Source organism: Equus przewalskii, chromosome 1, assembly GCF_037783145.1.
Source record: "Equus przewalskii isolate Varuska chromosome 1, EquPr2, whole genome shotgun sequence".
Classification (NCBI taxonomy): domain Eukaryota; kingdom Metazoa; phylum Chordata; class Mammalia; order Perissodactyla; family Equidae; genus Equus; species Equus przewalskii.
In genome coordinates this window covers 38,866,671-38,891,710 of record NC_091831.1, presented here as the reverse complement: position 1 = coordinate 38,891,710, position 25,040 = coordinate 38,866,671, and the positions used below count along the sequence as shown (strand labels likewise).

The 25,040-nt window shown below is 39.4% G+C and overlaps 1 protein-coding gene across 6 annotated transcripts in view; it reads right to left on the bottom strand.

Annotated features, from left to right (window-relative positions):
- Positions 1 to 980: 980 nt before the first annotated feature.
- The window catches only part of SLC16A12 (solute carrier family 16 member 12), an 84,917-nt gene continuing 60,857 nt past the window's right edge, over positions 981 to 25,040 (bottom strand). For 4 of the 6 annotated variants that reach the window (XM_070561654.1, XM_070561646.1, XM_070561672.1 and 1 more), the window contains exons 2-7: positions 22,067 to 22,315; positions 14,127 to 14,230; positions 11,293 to 11,436; positions 9,106 to 9,685; positions 7,026 to 7,285; positions 981 to 3,718 (exon numbers count right to left, since the gene is read on the bottom strand). In XM_070561654.1, coding sequence (XP_070417755.1) covers positions 3,456 to 3,718; positions 7,026 to 7,285; positions 9,106 to 9,685; positions 11,293 to 11,436; positions 14,127 to 14,230; positions 22,067 to 22,176 — 1,461 coding nt within the window. In that variant the 5' untranslated portion in view covers positions 22,177 to 22,315 and the 3' untranslated portion in view covers positions 981 to 3,455. The remainder of the gene's footprint in view (positions 3,719 to 7,025; positions 7,286 to 9,105; positions 9,686 to 11,292; positions 11,437 to 14,126; positions 14,231 to 22,066; positions 22,316 to 25,040) is intronic. The other 2 variants (XM_070561689.1, XM_070561678.1) reach the window with 1 other exon arrangement.

Sequence of the window (25,040 nt, the reverse complement as noted above, 5' to 3'; positions counted from 1 at the left end):
CCCCCCACCAAATATTTCTCTGCTATGGGACAAAATCCCAGTCACCTCTCAGTGGTAGCTGCTTTGGCAACAAGTATAAAAATCTATTGTTTGGTAGAGTTAAAAAAAAAAAAAAAAAGCTCAAACTTTGAAGTATGAGCAGAGAAACTCAGATATCCACCTTGAATTCACATTATTTCATGTCAATAAACAATTGCAGAAGTGGACCTATTGGAAGATGAGTGCCAAATAGACATTACCATCTTCATCATCACTGGTCAAAGGTGCAGGCACTTCAGAAAGAACCCAACACCTGACTGAGAAAGCATGACTTTGGTAATGTAGAAGGTGGAACTCCCTTTTGGAACAAAGTGTGCTTCCCAAACTTCCCCTCACACATACACACAAATGCTCCCAAAGAGAAGCCTGGATCAACATACAGCAAATTAAACCACTTAGTCTGGCAGTGGTGGTCTTGATAGAACCAAACTCTTGGGAAAACTCTTGGAAGTTTCCAATCTAGAATCTTCCCATCAATATTAAATGGAAGAAAAAAGCATAATCCAAAGGATTTTATCTGCCCGAGGGAGCGCCTGTTTCCAAATGGCTTCTTGAACCCACATAAGAAGATGATCCAGGTAGGCACAAAGGGAAGGAGGCAGGCTCAAGCATCAGATAGCTTCCTAGTTTGATGGGATTTCACCAGAGGCACTGGAGTGCAGTGGCTACTGAGTCACTCACTGTGGGACCTGGTCTCTCAGTTTCCACATCTCTAAAATTATGATAATATAGGTTATTACGGGGATTAAATGAGCCAATGCAGAGGAAGCGCTTAGCACAGTGGCTAACACATTGGAAGTACTCAAAATGGTTTTGGTTTTTGTAAATTATTTGATTGCTTACCACATCTTTATATGCCAGCTACATTAGCATGATCCAGATGGGCCCACTCACCATCCAATCCAAACCCCTTGTGCAGGGGAAAAATGCTTTTCCATAGATGACTATAAACTCATTTTATTATGCTTTTGAAATAAGAAAATATTAGCATAAATATCTGATCTATTAGTTGAAATCACAATCTGAAAAAAGGCCCAGTGGTACAGTGTTTCCACAGAAGTTAAATAGTTTCTTTCGCTTTTTTACTCAGTCAATTTCAAAGCAGAGCTTGCAGTGCTATAAAGAAATATTTAAGATGTAGAATCATCCCACCACAATTGTGTTCTGATTCCATAAAATACATTATTCCCATGAATCCCTCCATTTTGAAATAAACAGTATAGGCACGTGGAACCTTAACAGTAAAATTTTGTGTAGATGACAATAGTAGACTCTACGATCTACATTTTCCTTACTGGTTTTCTAAAACTGCTGCTCCAAAAAGGAAAGTAAAATACAAATTTATGCATGTATAAAGTCAAAATATCCAAGATATTTTATACAAATTTTTAAAAGCTCTGATCGCTATGCTTATTTTTCATGAATACTTATAATACTTTAGAGAAATTATACTGCAGAACTAGATAAACAAAATTTTGCTGTGATCATCACTAGGAAAAATATGTATATGAATATTTATAACTATTTATATTTCCAAAAATCTTTAGACTTGAACATTCAAGAAATGACATTTAGTGTAAAGTGCTATTCCAAACACATAAAACTTCATTTTAACTTTGACTTTTTACAGATATTTTCCAAATGCTGTTTTTAAATTTAAAAATGACAAAGTAAATAGGTTCAAAATTAAATTCTCAAACTAAGTAAAAAGATAACAGGTAACATTGAAATTTCTCTCTGGAAAACAACTGTAAATATTACAGTATTCTCCCATCACATCAAGTCAGTATTTCATAATGAAAGCAATGTATGACTATGTAATTTTATGAAATAGTCCATTTATAGGCAAACATTCTGCTGACATGCTCAGTCAACCCAGGATCTTCCTCATTGCTGTGTTTTTTCTCTCAGGACCCCTGGCAGGGCATCTGTGAAGTCTCCCAGGGGACAGTGGATTAAATAGCCTTCAGGGTCAAAATATTTCCTTGAGGTTCAGATTTTAAGTTTTTGAATAATTAAACCCTCCTTTCAATTGTATAACTTGCCCCTATTTATAGGTGCAACATGATTTGGCATTCAGAATTGCAATTCTGTGGATTTAAAATAGTTGGAGACAGGCTGTGGGATCTGGCCTTTCTCTTCTCTCCCCATGCCCTCCCTCTTCAATCTGAAGACTGGGAAATTATCTGAAACCATACTGCTCTACCAAAGTAGAGTAGTTGGGATTGAGTAAACTAGTCTAATCCAATGAGTTAGGTAGGTGAAAGTTTTATAAACTGTAAAACATCACACCACTAGTCCTCTTAACCTTCTCCTCCATCTCCTCTAACCAAAGCTGTAATTTATGAGAGTGCTATGATGCTGAGGTTAACCCATGAAGATTTCTCATTCAGATGAAAAAGTTCACCAAGTTTCTAGTGATTATTCATAAAGAGATGAAGAGGAGTGGACCCTGGAACAAGAATTAACACGGGGAGAAAAGAATCTCACCTTTAGAACATCTCTAGAATAATATTTTTCAGGCAAAACTCCAAGTCCTGTTTTGGGTAATGATGAACCTAAGTATCTGAGCTGAAAAGAAAACTCTAATCAGAGACCTGCTGATTCAAGAATTCAATTTCTGCCCAGTTGGAATACTGCCAACATTTTTCTGTTCCTAACAGGAATGTGTCTGCAATTTAAATAAAAGCTTTATTTCTAAAGAAAAACAGGGAAGTGTTGGTGTTAACATTTCAGGTAAGATTTAGAAATTGCCCTGTGATTTGGTGTGTCCTGATAAATTTAGAGTAAGTATTGTATGTGATAGAGGTGAGCCCCTTGTCAAAGATGAGCCTCAGTCTTATGCAAAGAGCTTTCAGTGGTGGTGGAAGATGACGATGGCAAAGCTTTTTCATAGTGGAGTTTCTCATTAGGACTTTAAATAGGGTTGTTGAAGAATACTTTTTATTCTTGAAAAGGCAACAATTATTGCAGACTCCCCTTCTCCAAACAGCACAAAATAAGCAAACCTACACACCAATGTTTCTTTTTACCTTCTAACTGAGAAGGGAGGATGGAGGGGCAGAGAGTTTGAGACAAAGCTGCTGCCCAGTGGCATCTGTTTTGGTCATGTCTTGAAATTACCCCTAATTACAGAAAATTATATCAGCTATCGCCTAACATTCTCTGTGGAGTGATGCTTATTGCCTGAAAGATGTGAGTTCAATTTTGAGTACAAATCTCAAATGAGAAAACTCTGAGCCAGTCCAATTTGCTTTGTTATTTTCTGTTTTCCCCTACAAATATGTTAACAAAACAATAATAATAATTTCCTCGGAAAGCAATGCTTCTGCCAAAATAAAATGCTTTAAAAACTTGTACAATCCAGTGGTCCCACCTCTCTCAGACCTGAAGGTGCCCAGGCTCAAGGCTGTTGGTCATGTGGGGTTGTAACCAGGCACTGCCATAGCCACAGACCCCTCATCTTTCTGATCTAATCCTCTTGCTACAGAATAAGCCACCGATCCATTGGTCCACAGCTGCAGCTTGGGATCAGATTCTTTGGCAAGGAACCGCAGCTGGGTTTTTCTCATCTTCTTTACAAGTCTAGCAAAGCCAAGCAACACAGAACTAAATATCATTGAAAATCCACAGAGAAGAAATGCTGCAGTGTAGCTGCCAGTCGCATCTACAAGCCAGCCTGGAACAAACAACAGCAAAATTATATTGTTGAGTTGAAAATTCAATTATGTACCTACTCTCAAATCTAATAATTTGTAAGGATAATAACAGTAGATTGCTAGTACCACCATTACGATTTTGACACAAAAAGCACCTCTCTTAAAAATATTGTGCAGCAACTGAAAAATACATTTTATTTTTCTAGAGAAACTTCTAAAATGGATTGTTGTTATTTTGTAAAATGCTTGGAGGAGTGTCACAGTCTTAGTAATCATACAATAAATATTAGTTATTATTAATCCCATGAAATATGGTAGAGAAGATAAAAATAGCATCATTCAAATTATTGACATTGGGATCATTTATCTAGGAAGTTAAGAGAATATAATCATCCAGAAGGCTAATAGTATTCCCAGCACCCGTATACTGTCGATCTTGAATGACATAACATGCTTCTGGATAAAGCAGAATTCAAATTTTCAATTGAATCCAGTCATTGTGCCCTCGAAAATCACAAGTTTGGGCCATCTTAGAAGTTGCAAATGCAGACTTCACAAGGCATAATTCTGTAATCACAGCTTTTTTTCCTTTATCTCTTGTTGCAACAAATTAATCTTTTTTTTTTTTTTTTGAGGAAGATTAGCCCTGAGCTAACATCTGCTGCCAATCCTCCTCTTTTTGCTGAGGAAGACTGGCCCTGAGCTAACATCCATGCCCATCTTCCTCTACTTTATATGTGGGACGCCTACCACAGCATGGCTTGCCAAATGGTGCCATGTCCACACCCGGGATCCAAACCAGTGAACCCTGGGCTGCTGAAGCAGAACGTGAGCATTTAAATACTGTGCCACCGGGCCAGCCCCACAACAAATTAATCTTAATATCTATTCCAGCTCTAAATTTTGAGGAGAACCAGGACATATGATATGCAAAGTATGGGCCATAATGATGAGAGAATCAATGGGGTAAAATTAGACCTTGGCAGGCACTTATTTTGTGATTAAAAAGTTTTAAAAAAATTCTTTCAAACTTTATTTATATGCCAAGACAGTACACCAGGAAAATCCACCAGAGAAGTATATGATTTCTCCTCTCACCCTCTTCAACTCCATTGGTCAAAAATGGCATGCAGGAATTGTTATAAGCCCCACAAAGTTTCCTGAAATCCAAACTACTCTCAAATATTTTAGTTATCATGTAATTTACTTCTGCATTTCTGTAGCACCAAACAGAAGAGACTGAGTAGAGTCTTCATTTTAGAGCTAATTAAATAAGAGAAGTATTAACTTATACCCTAATCCTCTAATACCTAGCAGTGAGTATAATGTCTGCTTTGCCAAATGAAGGCCATGGATTGAAAAAAGGATCGAGGAATCCCAATTACATTTATGTCCTATGACTTTTTAACAGAATTACACTGCTCCTAAACACAAAAATTAGCTATGGAGGGAGGATGTTGGAACATTTTGGGGGCAGTTTCCAAAAATGAAGCACTAAACATGTAGTCCTATATCATGAGTTTAAACTGACCAGGAATTTTCATCAGCAGCCGTCAGGCAGCCCCAGTTTCCCCTAGTTTGCTGTTTCAGCAAATGCTGGGGTTTAGAAATAACCCTGAACTGTCTAATCCCAACAGCAGCTAAAGCAGAAATCTGCCTCTTCAAAAAGTTCCTTTCCTTCCTTCCAGGCAAATGTTTGGCTCATTTCTCTTTTGCCTGTCTTTAGAGACCTTCTTGTCTCTCTTGGTTTTAATTGAGGCAGGTAATAATCTGGACCAGTTATTGTCAACCTTTAGTGTGCATCCGTATCACAAGACGGCTGGTTGAGAATGCAGATTGCTGGAAGTCACCCCCCGAAATTCAAATCACAGCAGAATGGTCAAGGAAACTGCATTTTAACAAAGGTTCCAGCAGATTTTGATGCAGGTGGTCCCACCACCTGAGAGACACCGGACTAGACCACATACTCCAGGAAGGAGGGGTGGGTTCTGACCTGTTTGCTGCTCTACGGACAGCACCAAGTACAATGCTGGTGTACACAAGCAATAGATATTTGTTGAATTACTCGTTTAATCAAGCTTTAAATTTCTATAGCATTTTACAGTTTACAAAACATTCTAGATGCTTTATCTCAATGATTCCAAAATCTGTATATCCAAATCTGGCCTCCCTCTAAAGTTCTATTGGGCATTTTATTGGGTATTTCAGATAGCTGAATATGTCCAAACATTATATTCATTATTTTTCTGGCAAAGCCACTTTCTCCAACTTCCTTATTCTTTTCAACCTTGCCATTATTTTCTAAGTTATCTTTGACGTTTTCCCCTCCTTCACCTCCATATGCTAAATTCAGTTGATATTTTTTCCCAAAACGTCCTCCTTGCCCCTAGAGCTCATTTCCATTTGTGCTGCAGCTGCCCTAGTTTAGGACTTTATCAGTTCACTCCTGAACTATTAGAATGGAATCCTGACTGCTTCTCCCCTAAAGTAGCAGATCAATTGCTAGATCACATTTTCTAAAATACACTTTTTACCATATTGAAACTCGCTCAACACAAGGTTGACATAAGTGAAGCCACATTGTAGAAAAGAGACCACGTCATAACTTTGAATGACCTCTGACTAGCTAACCCACCTGGATTTGCAGCCTCCAGGAGATCCACCTGTTCTTTAGATGTTATGACCCCTGCTAGTGCATATACTTCCCAGTTGTTTTAAGATTATAACTTTGTTCTTTCGAGATCCTTAGGAATGTGATGACCCCCCAAAGAGGGTCTATGCTGATAGCCATCATCAATGAAAACTGAAAGATCTGGTGTGGCAACTCCCAATCTGTAACACCAGAGGGTCAAGATTCCTAAACCCCTCCCCTGTAACCCATTGGCCTATATAACTGCTTCAAGATTCTTTGCCCCCCTTAAGATGGTTATTTTGGACATTAGTTGGCCATCTTCCCTCTTGCTAACAAGCTGTAATAAAATGCCCTTTCTTGGCCACCATCTTGCCTCTTGAGATTGGCTTTTGTCTTGCAGTGAGCAGATTATGCCCTTTGTGCAATAATAATATTACCCTTTTGCACAAAAACTGCAATACTATCCATAGTCTCTGAAGAATATAGGGCTCTAGCTCCTTTGGCTGCCACTCAAGACACTCCATGATGACACTCCCACTTATTATTTCAGCTTCACCACCCACTGTCCCCTATTGGAATCCTGTACTCCTGCCAGACATCCCTCTGAATGTACCCAATTATAAGTCTGAACAGCTGTTCTATTCCATTGTCCATATGACAAAGGGAAGAGGTTGGGGGTTTCTCTAGAAACTTACCTGCGATGGGTGGGCTCACCAAGTATGGCACTGCATGAAGGAAGTACACCACACCAAGCGCTGATGACAAAGATGTAGTCCCCACTATTTCTGCAGTCACTACTGGAATCAAAGTCACATAGGCACCATCAAAGTAGCCAAAGGTACAAGAGAAAGGCACGAGCAGGGGAAGACTTTGAAGCATTGGGAGGCAAAGATAGCAGAGCCCATCTAGTCCCACGGCAAAGAGGTAGCAAACATACCGGTAATTCTTCAGACACCTGTGGATTTGAAGAACAAGAATGAGTGCAGTATGTACAGGTTCTATCAAAGAGCTTTAGAACCATGACCATGCAGAAATAAGAATTGCAGTTATTTATAGAGATGGCGTCCCCATTGTGTATCTATGTTGTCTGCCTATCTTCCTTTTGGTATACACAAATGCAAGAATTTATCTCCCCAGGAAACATGGTGTGGTAGAAAGCAATATATGCTCTCAAATTAGAAAGGTAGAAGTTTGAATCCAGTTCTATCATCTACTAACTGCCTAACTCTAACCTCTTTTTCTTTATCTATAAAATGAGAAGGTTGTCTATCTCACAGAGTTACTCTAAAGATAGTCGTAAAATAACATGTAGAGACGAATAATTTCTAGCAGTCTACCATATTAGATACTTTCAGATATATTATCCATTGGCATCTGGTACATGATAGAAGCTCAATAACCCAAGTGGTTAAATAAAGGAGAAGCTGAAATATGAAGACATTAAAATGATTTTCCAGAGATTATGAGGGTCTTGCACCAGCAGTTTATGCTTTACAAACATTTTCCACCCAGTCTCAGAATGCTATGAGGTCAACGGCAAACATTGCTCTGGCCTATTTTGTAGATGAACACCTTTGAGGATCTGAGGGTTAGGAGATTTTCCCTAGGTCACAGGGGTAATAAGGGGCAGAGCCAGCCCAAGAACTTAGGTTTTATATATCTCAGACTAGAGATCCCTCTATCGGACCTACACCAGGCTGCTTCTTGTTGAGTTATTTGATTGTAAAGATAGAAGCTCTTGCTCTCCCATTTCTTCTTTAGCCAAGGGTGGAATTAACCCTTAATATTGTATTCATAACACTGGAGAATGGCAGTTGGATCCTGATTAATTACCAAAGACATAATGTGTGAGAAGCCACACAATGATAGCTCTCCCAGGTCATAGATCAAGTGTGACGAGTCCATCATTTAGGAGAATATGAGTGACTTTCTCTCCTCAATCCAAAGAGGTAAGCGTTAACTGAAGAAACTACTCAGTAGATTTCTTATAACTTTGGTTTCTAAGCCTAAAATTATAATGAAGCATTTGCTATATGCAGTGTCAAACATAAATATGTGGCTAAAGATAATATGTTATTACTATACCCAATCCTTCTGCTTGGACTGAATTCTGCTCCTCTCTCCATTGCCAGCCAGTCTCTGAGATAGTTCAAAACAAACTAACACCACAACACCCAGCCAGAAGTCATCTTACCCGAGGACTGACTCAACTTATGATGAAATTAAATTTGTCACCAGAACTTGTACTTACCCTAGGCTTCTACAGTTTAGACACACCCATCATCCTTAAACCATCTAGAACAGGGGTTGGTAAATTATAGCCAAATCTGGCCCACCATCTGTTTTTTGTACTATCTGTGAACTAAGAATGGTTTTTCCATTTTAGAATGGTTGGAAAAAAATCAAAATAACAATAATATTTTGTGATGTGAAAATTACATGAGAAATTCAAATTTCAGTGTCCATAAATAAAGTCTTATTGGAACATAGCCATTCTCATTTGTTCACATATTGTCTATGGCTGCTTTTGTGCTACAACAGCAAAGTTGGGTAGTTGTGATCACATGGCCCACAAAGCCAAAAATAATTACCTCTATCCCTTTACAGAAAAACCCTGCTGATCTCTGACTAGAAGAACCAGCAAGGGACTTGCCTTCAGATATTGAAAACTTGTTATTATTCAGACCTAGGTATTCTACAGGGTAAGGGGATGAGGGGAAACTCAAAACTTCAAGTCCCCTAGTGGGGAACCAATTGTGGTTTCACAGATTTTACCTTCTGTCGGTGAGCCATCCAAATGTGATATTGCCAATAATGTCAATCACCCCAAGAATGGACATAAGAAAAGCAGCTTGCTGGTGACTCACTCCAACACTCAAAGCATAAGGCACCAAGTACACAAAGAGAGGGCTGCAGCCATAAGCCATAAACAGAACAGAGACGGCTAACACAACAAAGTCTGACATCAGTAAAAAACTGTATTCCTGCTGCAAAGAGCAGCAAAGGCAGGTCTGCACCCATTTGTTGGTCAAAATTGAACAAGGAGACACTCTCTTAAAGTCTCGTGTCTGAGTTCTACAGACATGGTTCTGCTCTGGAGTTGTATGGTCCTCTTTAAGAGTAATTGGCCGCATCAAGGCACCGCAAACACAGAGATTCAAAACGAAGCCCCCAAGAATGAGTAATGCTCCCCTCCAGGAAAACTGTTCGATAAGGAGCTGAACCACAGGAGCCAGGACGAAGGTGCCAATGCCACTTCCCGACATGGCGATCCCATAAGCAAGGGCTTTCCGTCTGCTGAAATACTTGCCAACCATGGCAATAGCTGGGGAGTAACAAAGTGCAAATCCAAGACCTGGGGATAAAGAGAACTCCATGAGAGGTGGTACACTGTGAACAGCCAGGGAAAGAAAATAGCCCAGAATAAAATTATCTGGTTTAAAGAGAATCTGACCTTCTGTTAAAGCCTTTTAAAACTGTTTTCTACATCAACCTGAAAATGTCTTCCCTCACCAATCATCCACAATTTGGAAAGTGTAGCATATATATGACTTTCTTTTCGGGAAGAAAAATTTTAAGGAAATATAAATTTTTAAACAAAAAGAAATGAAGAACTTAAAAACTATTATACAAACTATATTTGAATTAACTAGAAAATCATGTTAATGCTGACCTAAGAAACTTATTCTCCCAACCAATACCTCTCTTTAACTTAAATTATCCAGAGAATTACCTCAACCCTTCCCTACCTGTGAAGACACAATTCTGATCATCTAGATTTGGGGTTTAAATAGCATATATGACCCCATGAAAGTTCCAGAGTAATTGCACATAATTGGGAAACACTGTGTCAATTCTATACATAAGCATAGCATGCGCACATGGCACCCTGAAAATATCCCTTAAAGTCAGCAGAAAGCCTCTTAAAGGTTTTCAGTTTTCTATTCCTTTTAAGTCAAGAAAATTCGCAGGGCTTTAAACCTGGAATTCGTGGCATCTAAATGTCAAGGAAGGAAAAGAAGAACTACCTGCGGCTCCTGTTTCCGCCTGCAGTGCAAGGTGACCAATGATCCCAATTTGCCTGGACTGAGGGGTTTCCAGATGTGAGACTCTCAGGGCCAATACCAGGACAGTCCCTGGTAAACTGGGATGATTGGACTCTCTAGCAGTCGGGCTCTTTGGGTGACATGGGACAGATGCCTTTTTCAGCTGACAGAGCTAGATGTTTAGTGTCACTATGAGATTATATCCTTTATTGGCCTAATCATGCTACCCCTATGGCTTAGTGCCTGGACATGAGCTAGTGCTAATCTTCACACCCCTCTGAGTGATGGGGCAAACTGCTACTCCAGTTTTACCAACCAACCCCACTTTGATCCTATGCAGTCCCCGTAAGTGTGATTTATGGAATGCACGTATGCTGCTTCTCTTTCTACAGGATTCATTATGATTCTCTAAAGTATACTTCCATAATATTGAGAGAGAATGTGTAATATAAGGAATATTCACAACAAGAGGTATTCTTTTTTAAATTGTAAACTCCTATTTATTGGACAATGATATCCATTACAAAGCTTGGGCAACTCAGGTCGACCACAGATAGTATTTTAATGTCTTGGCAAAGATGTTAGAAGAATGATCACTGCTGAAATTTATGTTGCCCTGGCTAATATCTCATTGCTTCTGAGTAAAGGATCTCAGTCATACACTGCTGCCCAAGCGAAACCCAGCAGTTACTTTTGTCATGTGGGTGAGTTAAAGTGGTGATGCATTTTCATTACAGTAGTACAATCAATTACATTTCAAGCTGTTTTGTTTAACTGCTAGGGAGGCAGACAAAAGCTAGGTCAGCTAAATTATGCATCTAACAAAATGAATATTTTATGAATTATTGTTCTGTTAATGTACTTGACAGCCCCTAAATAGGGTGGGGGTGAGACGAGTGGTACAAAGTGCCCTTACCTGTAACAACTCCCAGAGTGAGGTAGAGATGCTTCAGACTGGTGGCAAATGAGCCCAGGATGAGACCAGTAGATGCAAGCAAGCCACCCAGCATGATTCCCACTTGACAGGATAAATGGTTACTGACAACACTCCCAAGAGGAGCTTCAAAAACAATAATAAATAGGTTCAACAGAAAGACCTTGAGGTCACTGTGAAAACGCTGTGTTGTTGCATTGGCAGAGCAGAGAATGAATGACTTTTAAAGCACTGAGCCCACCCCGCTCATTCTACAGATTTGGAAACTGAGGAGAGAGGAAATGATTGTCCATGGTCACAAAGAGAACAAATAGCAAAGCTGGAATTAGGATCAAGTCTCCTGACTTGTATATTTCAGTGCTCATTGCACTTCTCCATTCTATTAGAGTCATAATCCCAGGACAATGGGGCATATTTTAAACAGTCAATCAACTCCTTATTTAAACTACTTGTCACTTGCACAGAGATGTGCCTTGTATGTTTCGTATAGTATTGATCATGCACTTTAGCAATAAGTATGACAGTCAAATGGTGGAGAAGGAGAGTGGGCAACACTGTGTAACTAGCAGTGTTATGCAGGAAAAGGCCAGGGAGATAGATCATAGACAAATTCTGCAATCTGCCTCCGCTTTCAGGCTTTAGGAAACCCTGTGGATGAGAAATCAAAGCCCAAAAAGTCCAGAAAAATGCTTCACACCCATGGTGACATTTTGGTTGGCCTCACTCTATTTGTGGTTTAACAATGTGTCAGAATTGTGCCAACTTCCAGGTTTATAAAATATTAATTAAAGCTGAAAGAGGCCAAGGAGAATTAAGTTCAGGCGAATATGACATACCCAAGATCACCAAGAAGTATAGCTCAGGGCACCTGACACCCAGTGCTGGGTTACTTTACCCTGTTACTCTGGCTCCTCGGGTCTCCCAGAGTTATGGCAGGGGTGATGGATGGGGAAAGCATGTCAATTTCTTTCTAAGGAACAATTAATGCTGGCATCAGTACTCTTAGTAACTAGATCAGAAGAGCCAATTCTCTGGGTATCCGTTAAGTATAATTTTTTGTATTGATCAGGTTGAAATTGGGGCCTGACTCAAATGTACATAATAGAATCAATCATCAGCCTGATGTCTCCTGTGTAGTTAAAACAGTGGCTGGCTGTGTCTATAACCGCTAGATAATAGCAATGAACAAACCTCCTGAAAATGTATCTAATTCTCCAGGCTGCTGCTGCTTGGTTATTGGAAAGTGACAAAATTTACACCAAACTCAATGAAAAATGTTCACTTCTCTGTTCATCATAGGGCAGTTATGTCCCCAGTGGGTGTCCTAGATGTGATTCTGCAGCCTCTTGTCCGTACTCTGAACTCAATTAACGTTGCCAGCTGAGAGAGTGGGTCTGTGGTAATTGGGTACAACAGGCTTCAAGCCCTTGCATGGAATTTAAATATGCTGCATCTAAGACAACCCTGCTTTAGCTCAATGGCTCACATGATCATTGTGACCATATTGCTCAGTGAAGGCCATTTCTCCCTCTTTGGGGGATTATAAATATTCTCCAGAAGATAGCAGTGAGGGACATGAGCCACCTATAGCCTCTGAGAAAGACAGACGTGGCTCTCTTGGAGGGCTCATATAAAAGGCTGTGACTAATCATGTGACCCTGAACACCAAGTGATTGTCCTACTGGAGAAAAAAAGAAAAATCCCTTACAACCTTCCAGTGTTACCCATAGGAAGAGTCAACTTAGCCTTCTCATGAAACCTGCTTTTAGTCCTAGAATTGCTCTCAAATTCCTCTCAACCAAGGTAATACATTTCAGCACAATTCAACTGATTGCTGAGTATGTACATTTTTTTCTAAAAAATAAGTACGAATCAGTACCTAGAATGGAATCAGATGACATTATTTATGAGTTACTACATAATATACTAAATATTTCCCTTTTGCCACCAAGACATGGCCTAAGAAGATAATAGTTTTCTAAAATACTCAGGATTCATCTAAGCGAAAGGAGCATTTCAGTTAGACTCAGTCTCAGAAACTCTCTAAGACACTAATTTAATAACTTCTGTTTGAGATTTATAGAAAGAAAAATCTCAAGTTTAGTTTCCTCTACTATATAGATGGAATGAGACATTCCCTGAATTTTGAGAACATTCTTTATACCCTATATAGCACCGTTAGAGTTTCTTGAATGACATTATAGCCACGGTGAAATGTGCTTATCTCGTGATTGCACCATCCTATCCTTCCCCAATACTTCTCTAAGAATGAAGATTTATGCATGAAAAACAATTAAATCCATGAGCCAAATTCTGAACCCTCTGGGAAGAGAACAGAATGAAAACAAGACTTGAGATGCAATGCACATATTGTTGGCACTCATTTAAAGAGATCATATAGAAATGGCTCACGGTGCTGTACAATGACTGTTTACATGACTGGAGAATAAGGGGACCACAGCATTCAGAAGAAAGAAGCCAAGCACATCCTGTATAGTTAACTGCTTCCAAAATCAGGACACATCCTCTGATGCCCAGCATCCTATCCCTATATGCAAGAACCAAATGTTATGTGCCATTTTGAGTGTATTAACTACCTGTTCCATCTGACTTCAGCCAAGATTATTAATTCCAAGAACACATCTCGTTGGGTTTGGCTGAAGGTAGGATTGCTCTTTTCTTTCTATATAGTCTTGGCCAATTTTTACCATATCCTTCTACTTAGAAAAACTGGTAATCAAAGGCAGTGGAAGGTCACTGTCATGTACAGTTCAAGAGTAGCCAGTAATTGTCTATCCCTGATAAGTGATACTCACCACAGAGCATGGTCATACAGTCTACAATGGAATGGATCCACGCTGTTTGTGCATAATCCTGAGTAAAGTATGTCTGGAACTCCACAAAAAAAATTGAAATACATCTGAAAAATACAGTGCAAGCATGTCGTACAAAAAGAATGAATGAACATGGATTTGAATCAGAGGTTAAAGTTTTGGTTCAGTCAGCTGTTCCAGTCTCCATTGGTTTTAATTGGTTTTCAGTGGTACACTGCTGGACCATAGTAAGTGGGAAATCAGAAGCTGACGATTGGGTTATTCTAAAGGATAAGAACAAGTGTTTTCCACTAGTTGGGCTGCTGCCACCAAGTCGATGTGGAGATCACTGCAGTAGGGACAGTTTTATGGCAAAGATGGTGGGTCAAAAACATGGATTCTTATTTATCTTAATATTTCACTAACATCTGTAACGTCTAAGAGGTTGTTATATAAGTTAAAATTTGAGAATAAAGAGTTATACATCACCCAGCAGTTTCACTTCTAAGTTTTAGCCAAAGGCATTAAACAGACAATGATGACGATAATAATAACAATAGATATACATATAAGGATACATTCTGGAGTACTATTTATAATAGCCAAATATTGTAACCAACCTATTTGTCTATCAATAAGGGACTAGTTAAATAAATTAGGACATATCAATAAAATGACATATTATTAGGTATTAAAAATGATTACTCAGTTTGTGTTTATTGGTTTGGAAATAAATTCACAATATAATGTTAAGCAAAAAAATAAGCTACAAAATAGTTCATATAGTAAGGGCTTACTTTATAAAAACATAGTTCATGTAAATAAAAAAAGCCTGAAAGCATATAAACCAAAATGTACCCAGTTATTATACATGAATGATGAGATTAAAAATTATTTCATTTTTTTGTCTTTATTCTGCATTTTGAATTATTTTACAATGAACATGATTTCTTATGCAATCAGAAATGCATGTGTGTGTAGGTGTGTGTATGTGTGTGTGTGTGTGTATACATATATATGGGGGGGGCATACAGAAACAGAGAAGGAGACAAACAGAGAAATTTTTATGTTGAAAAATAGTTAATTACTTAGGAAAAAGAAGACATAAGTGATCCAGAAGCAATAGTTTGTATCACTGTACAACTTGGAATGGACCTCATACAGATCAGCATGGTGTCCTAACTCAGGACAGGAAGCTTTCAGAGCTCAGTGAGAGCAGGGAAAGAAATCAGGCCTGTGGCCTGGGGATGAGATAGGAGGTTATCAGTCTCTTTGCATAGGGCTACATTTCAATTCACATGCTCCCGCAGCCCATAGTACCCTGGTATTTAACTCTCCCTCTCCTTTCCAGGTATTGCTGGATGTGAAGGTGGGTGATGGAGAAATCAAAGAAGAGAGAAGAGAATCAGATTTAATCAGGACAGTTGTATTAGGCAGGTCCAGCTTTAAGGGCGTGCAACCTATACAGTCGCACGGAATCTGGCACTCAGAAGCATAAGACTTGGTTTAACTCAGTTGTCACTGTCTTAAAATTCCTAATAATTTTATTTTGAATTTGCATGTTGTAAGTGAAGTCCAGCAGGACAAAAGGAGCATGCCTGTGAGCAAAGGAGATACACGCAATCTGTGTGTCTGTGATTCTTTGCCTTTCCATTTGCATGCAGTGTTAGAGATGTCCCATGAGCACAGAATTCCAGTAGATTCATGACATGTGGGAGTTCAGTAAGAGTGAGTACAAAGCAAGTGTGTTACATCTATAACTGAGTAAGCTAGGGGAAGGGGTAATGCAGGATCTCCCTCCCAACAGAGGCCACACTTTCCTTTCAAACCAAAACTTGCTGCAAATGCAGAACGACAGAAATGGTGTGCTAAGAGACACAAATGACCAAGGATTCCTATCATATCCTTTCATATTCCTATCATAGCCTATCCTCACGTCACTTCTCTGTATTATGCTGAAAATGGTGACACAGAAGGAAAGGGAAAGATAGGGCTACCTGTAACATAAAGATCACTGGTAAACTTGTGCTAGTAACAACATTTTTTTACTTAGAACAACACTAAATAGCAAATTAAAAACACTATGAAAAATCAAGATAGACTGCTGAAGAAAGGAAGTTTCTATTTTAGGACTTATTCTTTTTTTGGTAAGGAAGACTGGCCCTGCACTAACATCTGTTGCCAATCATCCTCTTTTTGCTTGAGGAAGATGGTCACTGAGCTAACATCTGTGCCAATCTTTCTCTATGTTGTATGAGGGGGGCCACCACAGCATGGCTTGAAGAGTGGTGTGTAGGTCCACACCCAGAATCCAAATCTGCAAACCCCGGGCTGCCAAAGCAGTGCATGTGAACATAACCACTATGCCACTGGGCTGCCCCTATTTTAGTACTTTTAACAGCACTTTTTTTTCCTGCCTTTTGAACAAGGGGTCCAGCATTTTCATTTTGCACTGGGCCCCACAATTATGTTGTTAGTCTTGGTGACAGGAAAGAGAAAAGGGACAGTATGAAAGGCTAAATTCTAAGTCCCAGCAGATGCAGGGATGGAATTTGATGAGCAGAGTGTTGAGTAGGGATCAACACTTGTGGAAGGAAGGGGACAGAAGCAATACCAGGCAGAGAGAGGCCTGACAAATCCTTCACCAATCCCAAATGAAATGGTCTGGCCATTACATATGTCCCTCAAGCAATCATTGGATGTGGGTGCCCCTGGAAGGGTGTGCTCTTGGGAGAGGTGGCTTGCCACAGGTGAAGGGACCCTGCGGACTGACAGCCGGGACATCTGCTTATGTACACTCTGCTGCTTAGGCCATCTGAATGGCATGTCTCCATGTTCACCACAGTCCAGTTCTTGTTCTCCACGCTGAGCACTGTTGAATGATCTCTGTCAAAGGGATATAAAAAGTGGTCCTTCTTCATCCACTGATTTAAGAAATCAGACAACATGCCGCAATAGATCTGATGCTAGCCTAATTATTCTGTCAGAGTTTGGAGTACTGAAAAATAGTCACAACTAATACAGAGAATGGTAACATAAACTACCTGGCTGATTATATAAATTCAAATTTAATTAAAATATTGCACAACTTTTTTAAAAGCATAAATAAACCTCAACAGCCTTACACTAGTTTTAATTCAGTGCAAGAAGAAAAAACTCTATGCTATTTCTTAACACCCTAAAGACTGCTAGACTAGCAGTAAAAAAAAGTCTATTATTTTCTCCTAACCACTAGGCCTTCAATTTAAGTGAATAATGATTTCTTGGATATAGCCTCATTATCAAAACTAAGTTATCCTTGGGCCAGGGTTTCTCCATCAAAATACTGATATTTTGGGCCAGATAATTCTTTGCTGTGGGGGTCATCCCGGCCATTGTAGGATGTTTGTTTAGCAGCATCTCTGGCCTTTACTCAAAATGTTTCCAGACATTGCCAAATGTCCCCCTGGAGATCAAAACCAGCCTAGTTGAGAACCACTGATCTAATCAATTATCAAATTCTACTTATTCTACCTCATCTGTCTCTCTCAAATGTCTCCAGATATCTCCATCCCCCTTATCATTCATCATTCATGCCAATACCTCTCTCCTGGACTGCAGCCAAAACCCTCCTGACTGATCTTCCCGAAAACACACTTCGCTGCCCTCAGTACATCCTTCACTCAGTGGTCAGAGTGACCTTAGTACAACACAAATCAGATTCTGATGCTTCAAAATTTTAACATGACTGATGAGACCCTGCCTGAGCTGGCCCTTCTTAGGGTCTCTCCTTACCTCCCATCTGGTACATTCTTCCTTCAGTCAGACTGAACTTATTTCTACTAGTTTCAACACCCCACCCACGCTTTTTCACACCTCTGAACATTAAAATTTTTTTCTTTTGTAGAATGCTTTCTCAGCCTCCCTCATTCCTTTCGTCTCAAGATAATAGTCAACTCCTCAAGGAAGGCTTCCCTGACTACCTGAGTCTGGGCATGATATTTCTCTTGAGTGTTTCTACTACATGCTGGCTGCTTACCATATGGTATGGCAATTCCCTTTGCATTTGTTTGTATTCTCCACTAGACTGTTGCTCTGTGACAGCAAAGACCATGTCTGTCTTATCTTGCACTGAATCCTAAATATCTAGTACTGTACCTTTCATGTACTGGGTGCTCATTAAATAGTGTTCAAGGTTCAAGGTATGGAAGGAAGGAAGGATTAGAGTTGGTAGAGAAGTGACTGGCAGATAAAGAACTGAGAATGGTTGAGGAGCAACTTCAAGAACAGGAATGAGAAAGGGAAGAGCAGATTAAATGGGGGCTGCATAGAAACATGTGGCTAGATAAGGCAGAGGCATGAAGAATTTGAGTTTATAAGCTAAGAGAAAGAATTATTAAGAGGGAGATGCAAAAGGTGGAGTTGTGGAAGAACACAGGACATCTAAGAGAAAAGTGTCCCAGATGAGAAGGTATTTTGGAATTGTAAATGATAATCTCTTCTCTTCTCTTCACCAAATCATTTTGAGAGATCTAATATTTGTGTGATTATGTTTGCCTCTTGCGACTTTTTTTGTTATCTTGTTTTGCTGTTGTTTTGTTTTCTACTTAACGGTTTTCCTAACTGACCGACCTAGTCATATCAGTCAACCTTTAGATACATAAAATTCAAAAATAACACCCAAGACTCTTGCCTAGACATGTGAGTAGACTTGCCAGAGGTAAAATTTAATAACCACATACAAGCTTCTGAATGACTACGACTTTCATGAAATATGAGAAGAATTATTGTATCACTTATTAGTTCTCAAAAGGGAAAAATACCATAAAACTTCTCAAATGGTAAAGTTTCATGATTTATGCCTTCTAAACAGAGGTGCAACTTAAAGAAAATAAATCTTACTGGGAACACGTGCTTCTCACTCCAGAAATTATTTTTGTTGTCCTTTGGAATATTTGTGCATCTTACAGATGTTAGGAGAGCTGGGTCTAATCTCTGATTCTCATGCTGAGTAACTGAGAGTTTTGATAAAGCTGCTTAATCTCTCAGGGTCTTGGTTTCCTCATCTAAAACCTAAGCATTTTGGTAAGCATGACTGTACTAGTTAGAATGGATTAGATCATGGTGCAGTAGCAAACAACTCCTCACGTCCTTCAGGGGCTGATAGGCTCTGTTCTTAGTATCACCCAAGTGTCGTCTGTTATGAAATAAGGTTCTCAAGGATACTTTTACTCAAAGGACCAACATGTTTCCTATCTCCATCTTGCCACTCTGCTCTAGATTCTTCTCTGGCCCTGTAAAGCAGGATGCTGACAACATCTGGTACCTGGTAAAGATTTTTTTCTGGTTGATGAAGTTATCCACTAAGTAAACACAGGAATGACCCACTAGGCAGTGTAGCCTAGTGGTTAAAAGCACTGCCACTTACTAACCCTGTGACCCTGGACACGTTATTCAACCTCTGTGCGTTGTTATAAGGTTAAATGACTTAATCAATGAAAAGTGCTTGGAACAATGCCAACAAGCACAGAGTCAGTGCTCAGCTAACATTAGCAATTATTTATAGGAATAATCTGTGTTTAAAAGAGCTCCACAATTCCAGAGGACTCCAGACATCCATTGCAACTAAGTTAATTTGGATCCAGAGGATTTAGAAAAAAATAGATCTCAGAGCTGGAGGTTTTCTTTGAACACTTAAATCAAATGTTGCTTTCCAAGTATCAACTCCGAATCAAGTTGTCAATTTACTGATAGAATGTCATGCAATTACACAGTGAAATATGATTCTTAACATAGACAATGTGTTTGGTAATAAGATGTTTCGAAGAAAAAATAAGCAATCAACGCACATTAACAAGCAGAAGGAGTAAATAAATAAGAATGACTGGTTTAATAGCCTGCACAACTTTAAGCTTTACGTAAATTTTATGCGTAAGGCAGCATCATCAGATACAAGGCAAGAGCTGAAATATGATTTTAAAATGGGCTGGGTCATAATTGTAACATTGCTTGTAAAGCAAAAACCAGGAAACAACATAAATGTCCATCAATAAAAATGTATTAAATAAATTATGAACACACCCGTATAGTGGGATGTTAAGCAGCTATTTTCCAGTGAGGTAGAGCTATGTGTGCCAACCCTGGTGGTCTAGTGGTAAAGATTTGGCACTCTCACCACCTTGGCCTGGGTTCGTTTCCCTGTCAGGGAACCATACCACCCATCTGCCAGCTGTCACTGTGGCGGCTGCATGTTGCTGTGATGCTGAAAGCTATGCCACCAGTATTTCAAATACCAGCACGATCACACGTGGTGGAGAGGTTTCAGCAGAGCTTCCAGACTAAGACAGACTAGGAAGAAGGACCTGGCCACTCGATTCTGAAAAAATTGGCTAAGAAAACCCTATGAATAGCAGTATAGCATTGTCTGATATAGCATTGGAAAGTGAGAGGATGGGGAACAAAAAAACACCGGGCATCGTTCTGCTCTGCTGTACAGTCAGAATCAACTGTGATGGCACTAACAACAGCCAATCTTCCTCTCAGCCTCTCCAAGTAACCTCTGATAACAGGCCTTTGCTGCCAGGCACAACCCTCTTTTCTGATTTCCAGCAGCTCCTCTTATAAAGCACTAAGCTCACTTCCAGAACTTTCCTGTCATGGGAATGATGGAATCCATACCTAAGAACCAAGATGAAAGAGATTCCTTTTAACTCTATGACCTCCTCACACCCAGAACACAAGATTCATAACATAGATGGAAGAAATATCACACTCAACATCAATCATATTGTTTAAAACAAATCTACAGTTTATTATGACACATGATCAACTAACCCTTATTGTAGCAAAAGGAAACATCCTGCTTCTTTCCTGCATTATATATTTGTTATGAGGGGAACCTCAATGCTTGTATTCATGATGTCATCAAATAAAGTTATTTTTTTAAATAATTCTGAAGTCAATCCCCTTTTTTTTTTTGGTGAGAAAGATCAACCCTGAGCTAATATCTGCTGCCAATATTCCTCTATTTTTTTTTCTCCCTAAAGCCTCAGCACATCGTTGTATACCCTAGTTGTAAGTCATTCTAGTTCTTCTATGTGGGATGCTGCCACAGCATGGCTTGATGAGCAGTGCATATGTCCACACCCAGGATCTGAACTGGTCAACCCTGGGCCACCAAAGTGGAGCACACGAACTTAACCACTCAGCCACGGAACTGGCCCACAAATAAAGTTATTAGTGGAAATTACTTTCTTTTGCTGCCAAGGGTGTGTTGCCAAAGAAAAGCAACAAAGAGTTGAACTGAATGAAAGCAGCTGGAGAGGAAAGTGCTAGCACATGCAGATTTCAAGTAGGTATTTATTCCAAATATAAATGAAATGAATGGATCTCAATGTAGGCACGTTTAACTGAAGCATGTTCAACACTATGCCCTTGGATAAAAGAAAAAGAGAGAGAAGGAGATGTGAGCAAGTGAGAAATGAGAATCCCTATATTCATGCTGTTGCTCTCCCTCAACCTAGAACTCAGCCTCCACCACCACAGCCAAATGCAAAATGAAGCAAAAGAATTTAAATTCTGGGTTTTAAGCTTCCAATAGCTCAGTATCTGGTAAGTCATAGATTTTCAAAGACTATTTTGACCTTATATGTTTTTCCTTCTAGGATAAGCAGCTTACGAAAAAAAATGGCTGGAAGAGCCATACTATTTAGTCTAAAAATGTCCTAATATTTCAGGTTTATGTGTCAGATATTATAGAAGAGATCACTATCCAGGACTTTTAAGTGTCAGAAAATCACATTCCTTGCAAAGAAAAAGATAACTGAACAGTCAAACATACACACACAAACATACATATACACACATATTTTCACAATAACAGGTTGAGAAATGGAATGAAGTGGACTTAAAAAAAAAAGACAAACCAGTTAATCTTGATGAATCAAGAAGAAAATCCCACCTACCTGGTTACTGCCCGGGTGCAGATGGTAACAAGGAAACAGCCAACAACAATCATCCAGCCCCAGCCTCCATCCGGAGGAGCGGTAGACCGAGCTCTCTTTGCTTTTGCCATGGTTTTGATTCTTTTTTCTTCTGTTCCAAGTTACTCCAACAGCCCAGTTATGATCTTGGAAGAGTTTGCTGTCCAGTGACTTCCTGTTGGCATTCAAGATGGGCATAGAATGCTACCTGGCACATGGGTTACTGGCCATCTAAAACCAAAAATCAGAACATATTTGTATTTTATTGCTATATCCAAAAGTTTATTTTTCACTTGGCAAAAATGGTTAATACTTTCCTGTTAAATATGATTCTTTGTACCTATGAATACTGGACTGGGGCAAAGACCATTAGTTGTCCTTCTTTTTAATAATAGATCCTCTCAAATTTTAGCCAAATCCACATGCACGGAGTTTGATAACATTTTCCTTTGCCTTTTCTTGAAGGTGGGTGTGGCAATAAAAGGGATAAAAGGGACACAAGAAAAAGTAATATGTGCCACTTCTGGTTCATCAGCTCAAAGGCAAAGGCACTTTCCCAGGACTCCCATCATCCTCCTTCCCACAGACTGGTACATGGATGTGGAGATGAGACAGCTTCAGCCACAGACCAGGACATCGCCCCAGAGGCTGGCAGAACTACAGAGTAGAAGTAGTCTGGGTTCCCAGATGACTCTGGTGAACGGCTGCCTCTCCAGCTCAGGACTTCACATACCTCTCACTGTTACAGGAAAGATAAGTAAGGTTCAATTTTATTTCAGCCTCTGTATTTTGGAGTCTCTCTGTTACGACAGCTTAGACCATGTCCTAATTATTATACTGAATGAGTCTGACAGTAACTTCTTTGGCATTTCTGACTAATAATACTATAATTTTTAAAATGTGTAATTGAAGCAAGAAGAGAACAACAAATAAATGATACAGAATGGAGAGCTCAGAAGCTAGTACATAATAATTCAGTATGACTAAATAAGGTAGCAAAGATTGGTGGAGGATAAAGGATTACTCACTACATCATGTCACAAGTCTCCATTTAGTTCTTGGCCTTCTCGCTATATCCAAGTTAAATGTAAAAAAAGAAATCATTAAAAATCAAGGTGAAAATATAGGCAAATATATATCTGATCTCTAGATAAGAGAAGGACTCCTTAAGATGTATAGTAATGTAACAAACCAAGGGGAAATTTTACATTTCCATACATCAAAAAGGTAAACCACAGACTTGGAAAAAAACATTAGCAAAACATGATTCAAAGAAGTAGTATCTGCAACATTAATCTATTCAACTCCCAACACTTAGTGTCTAATCTGTGTTAGGCACTATTTCAAGGAACTGGGGTTTCTGTGGTCAGCAAACCACACACAGCTCTTTGTGGTGGACAGACTCTAAGGTGCCCACTATAGTCCTGCCCCCTGTTGATCTTGTCTTTGTGTAATCCCTCCTCTTGAGTGTAGGTAGGATCTGTGACTTGCTTCTAACTAGAACATGGCTCAGGTGATGGGACATGACTTCCATGATTATGTCATGCTATGTAAGACTGGCTAGACTCTTACTAGCAGACTCACCCTCACGGTCCTGCTGGCCTTGAAGAAGCAAGCTGCTATGGTGTACACTGCCTATCGATAAGACCATGTGGCAGGGAATTGCAGTAGCCTGTAGGAGCTGAGGACAGCCTCCAGATGACAGCAAAAAGCTAAAGCTCTCAGTCCTATAGCAGAAAGGAAATGAATTCTGCCAACAGCCCATCTTGAGCTTGGAAACAGATTTTTCCCGCGTTGAGCCTCCAGTTGAGAACACAGCCTGCATGACACTTTGATGGCAGCTTTGTGAGACCCTGAGCCAAGAACCCAGCTAAGCTGTGCCTGGATTCTGGCCCCACAGACAGTGTCAGATAAAATGTTTCTTAAGATATTCTTTGGTATGTCAAACAGGCTTCTTAGGTACAGTAAGGAATGAATTTTTTAAGAGACCAAATAAGAGTTTTGACAGATGCTTTTTCCACTGGATTGAGCAAATCACTCAGTGGTTAGTACAATTTTATTATGCTCACTAGAAGAAATTTTAAGTAATATTAATTAAATGAAACATCATTTCAAATATGACAAAGGGTGCATTATTTGGTGAATATAGGGTATGTACCCTCTGCTTAACCAAACTGAGCAAACCAAATTGTCTAGTGAAAAAAAATTTACTTTAAAACCCAAACTTTCTCAAGAAAATAGCTCACAGTAGAATTTTGCAGGTATGCATCTTTGAAGTCATGGGAACAAATTGGCAGCCTGTGAGTTTCGAGACCAAATACAGAGCAAAGATAGCGAGGCCAAGGCAACAAGAGCGATTCCCATAAAGACCATTAGGTTCTCTCGCTTTCAAGACTTGGGCCCCCCCTCTTCATCTCATTGCCACCTCCTGAGTGTGGGGAGACAGACGAAGGAGATGAAGCGAACAAAGGAAGAGTACAAATCCATCAAAAGTATTAGAAGACCAGTACTGGTATAAATGTTAAGCCTACTGATTTAGGAAAAATCAAAATTATTACTTGAAATGATAATATTGTAATCATTGGCCTAGGGACTGAGTAACAGCCAAAACACTGGTGTCTGCGCTGTGTAAACAACAATACCGAGCTACTTTTACAGAGCGCTTGCCATAGGCCATGCTGCTATTAAGCAGTGTCATAGACAGTATCTCATTTAATATTTATAACAACTATAGAAGGTAGTTATTATTATCCCTATTTTACAGATATAGCAACTCAAACTAGAGAGATTCAGTAATTTTATCAAATATTATTAACACTCCCAAGCAGTAGAAATGAGATATAAACCTTGATCTTATTGCAAGACCACTTTTCCTAGTGAATGCCCTACACTACTTCCACTACATTTCCTTCTTCCTCGGTATAAATTCCTATACCTTTTGTCTAATCATGCATAT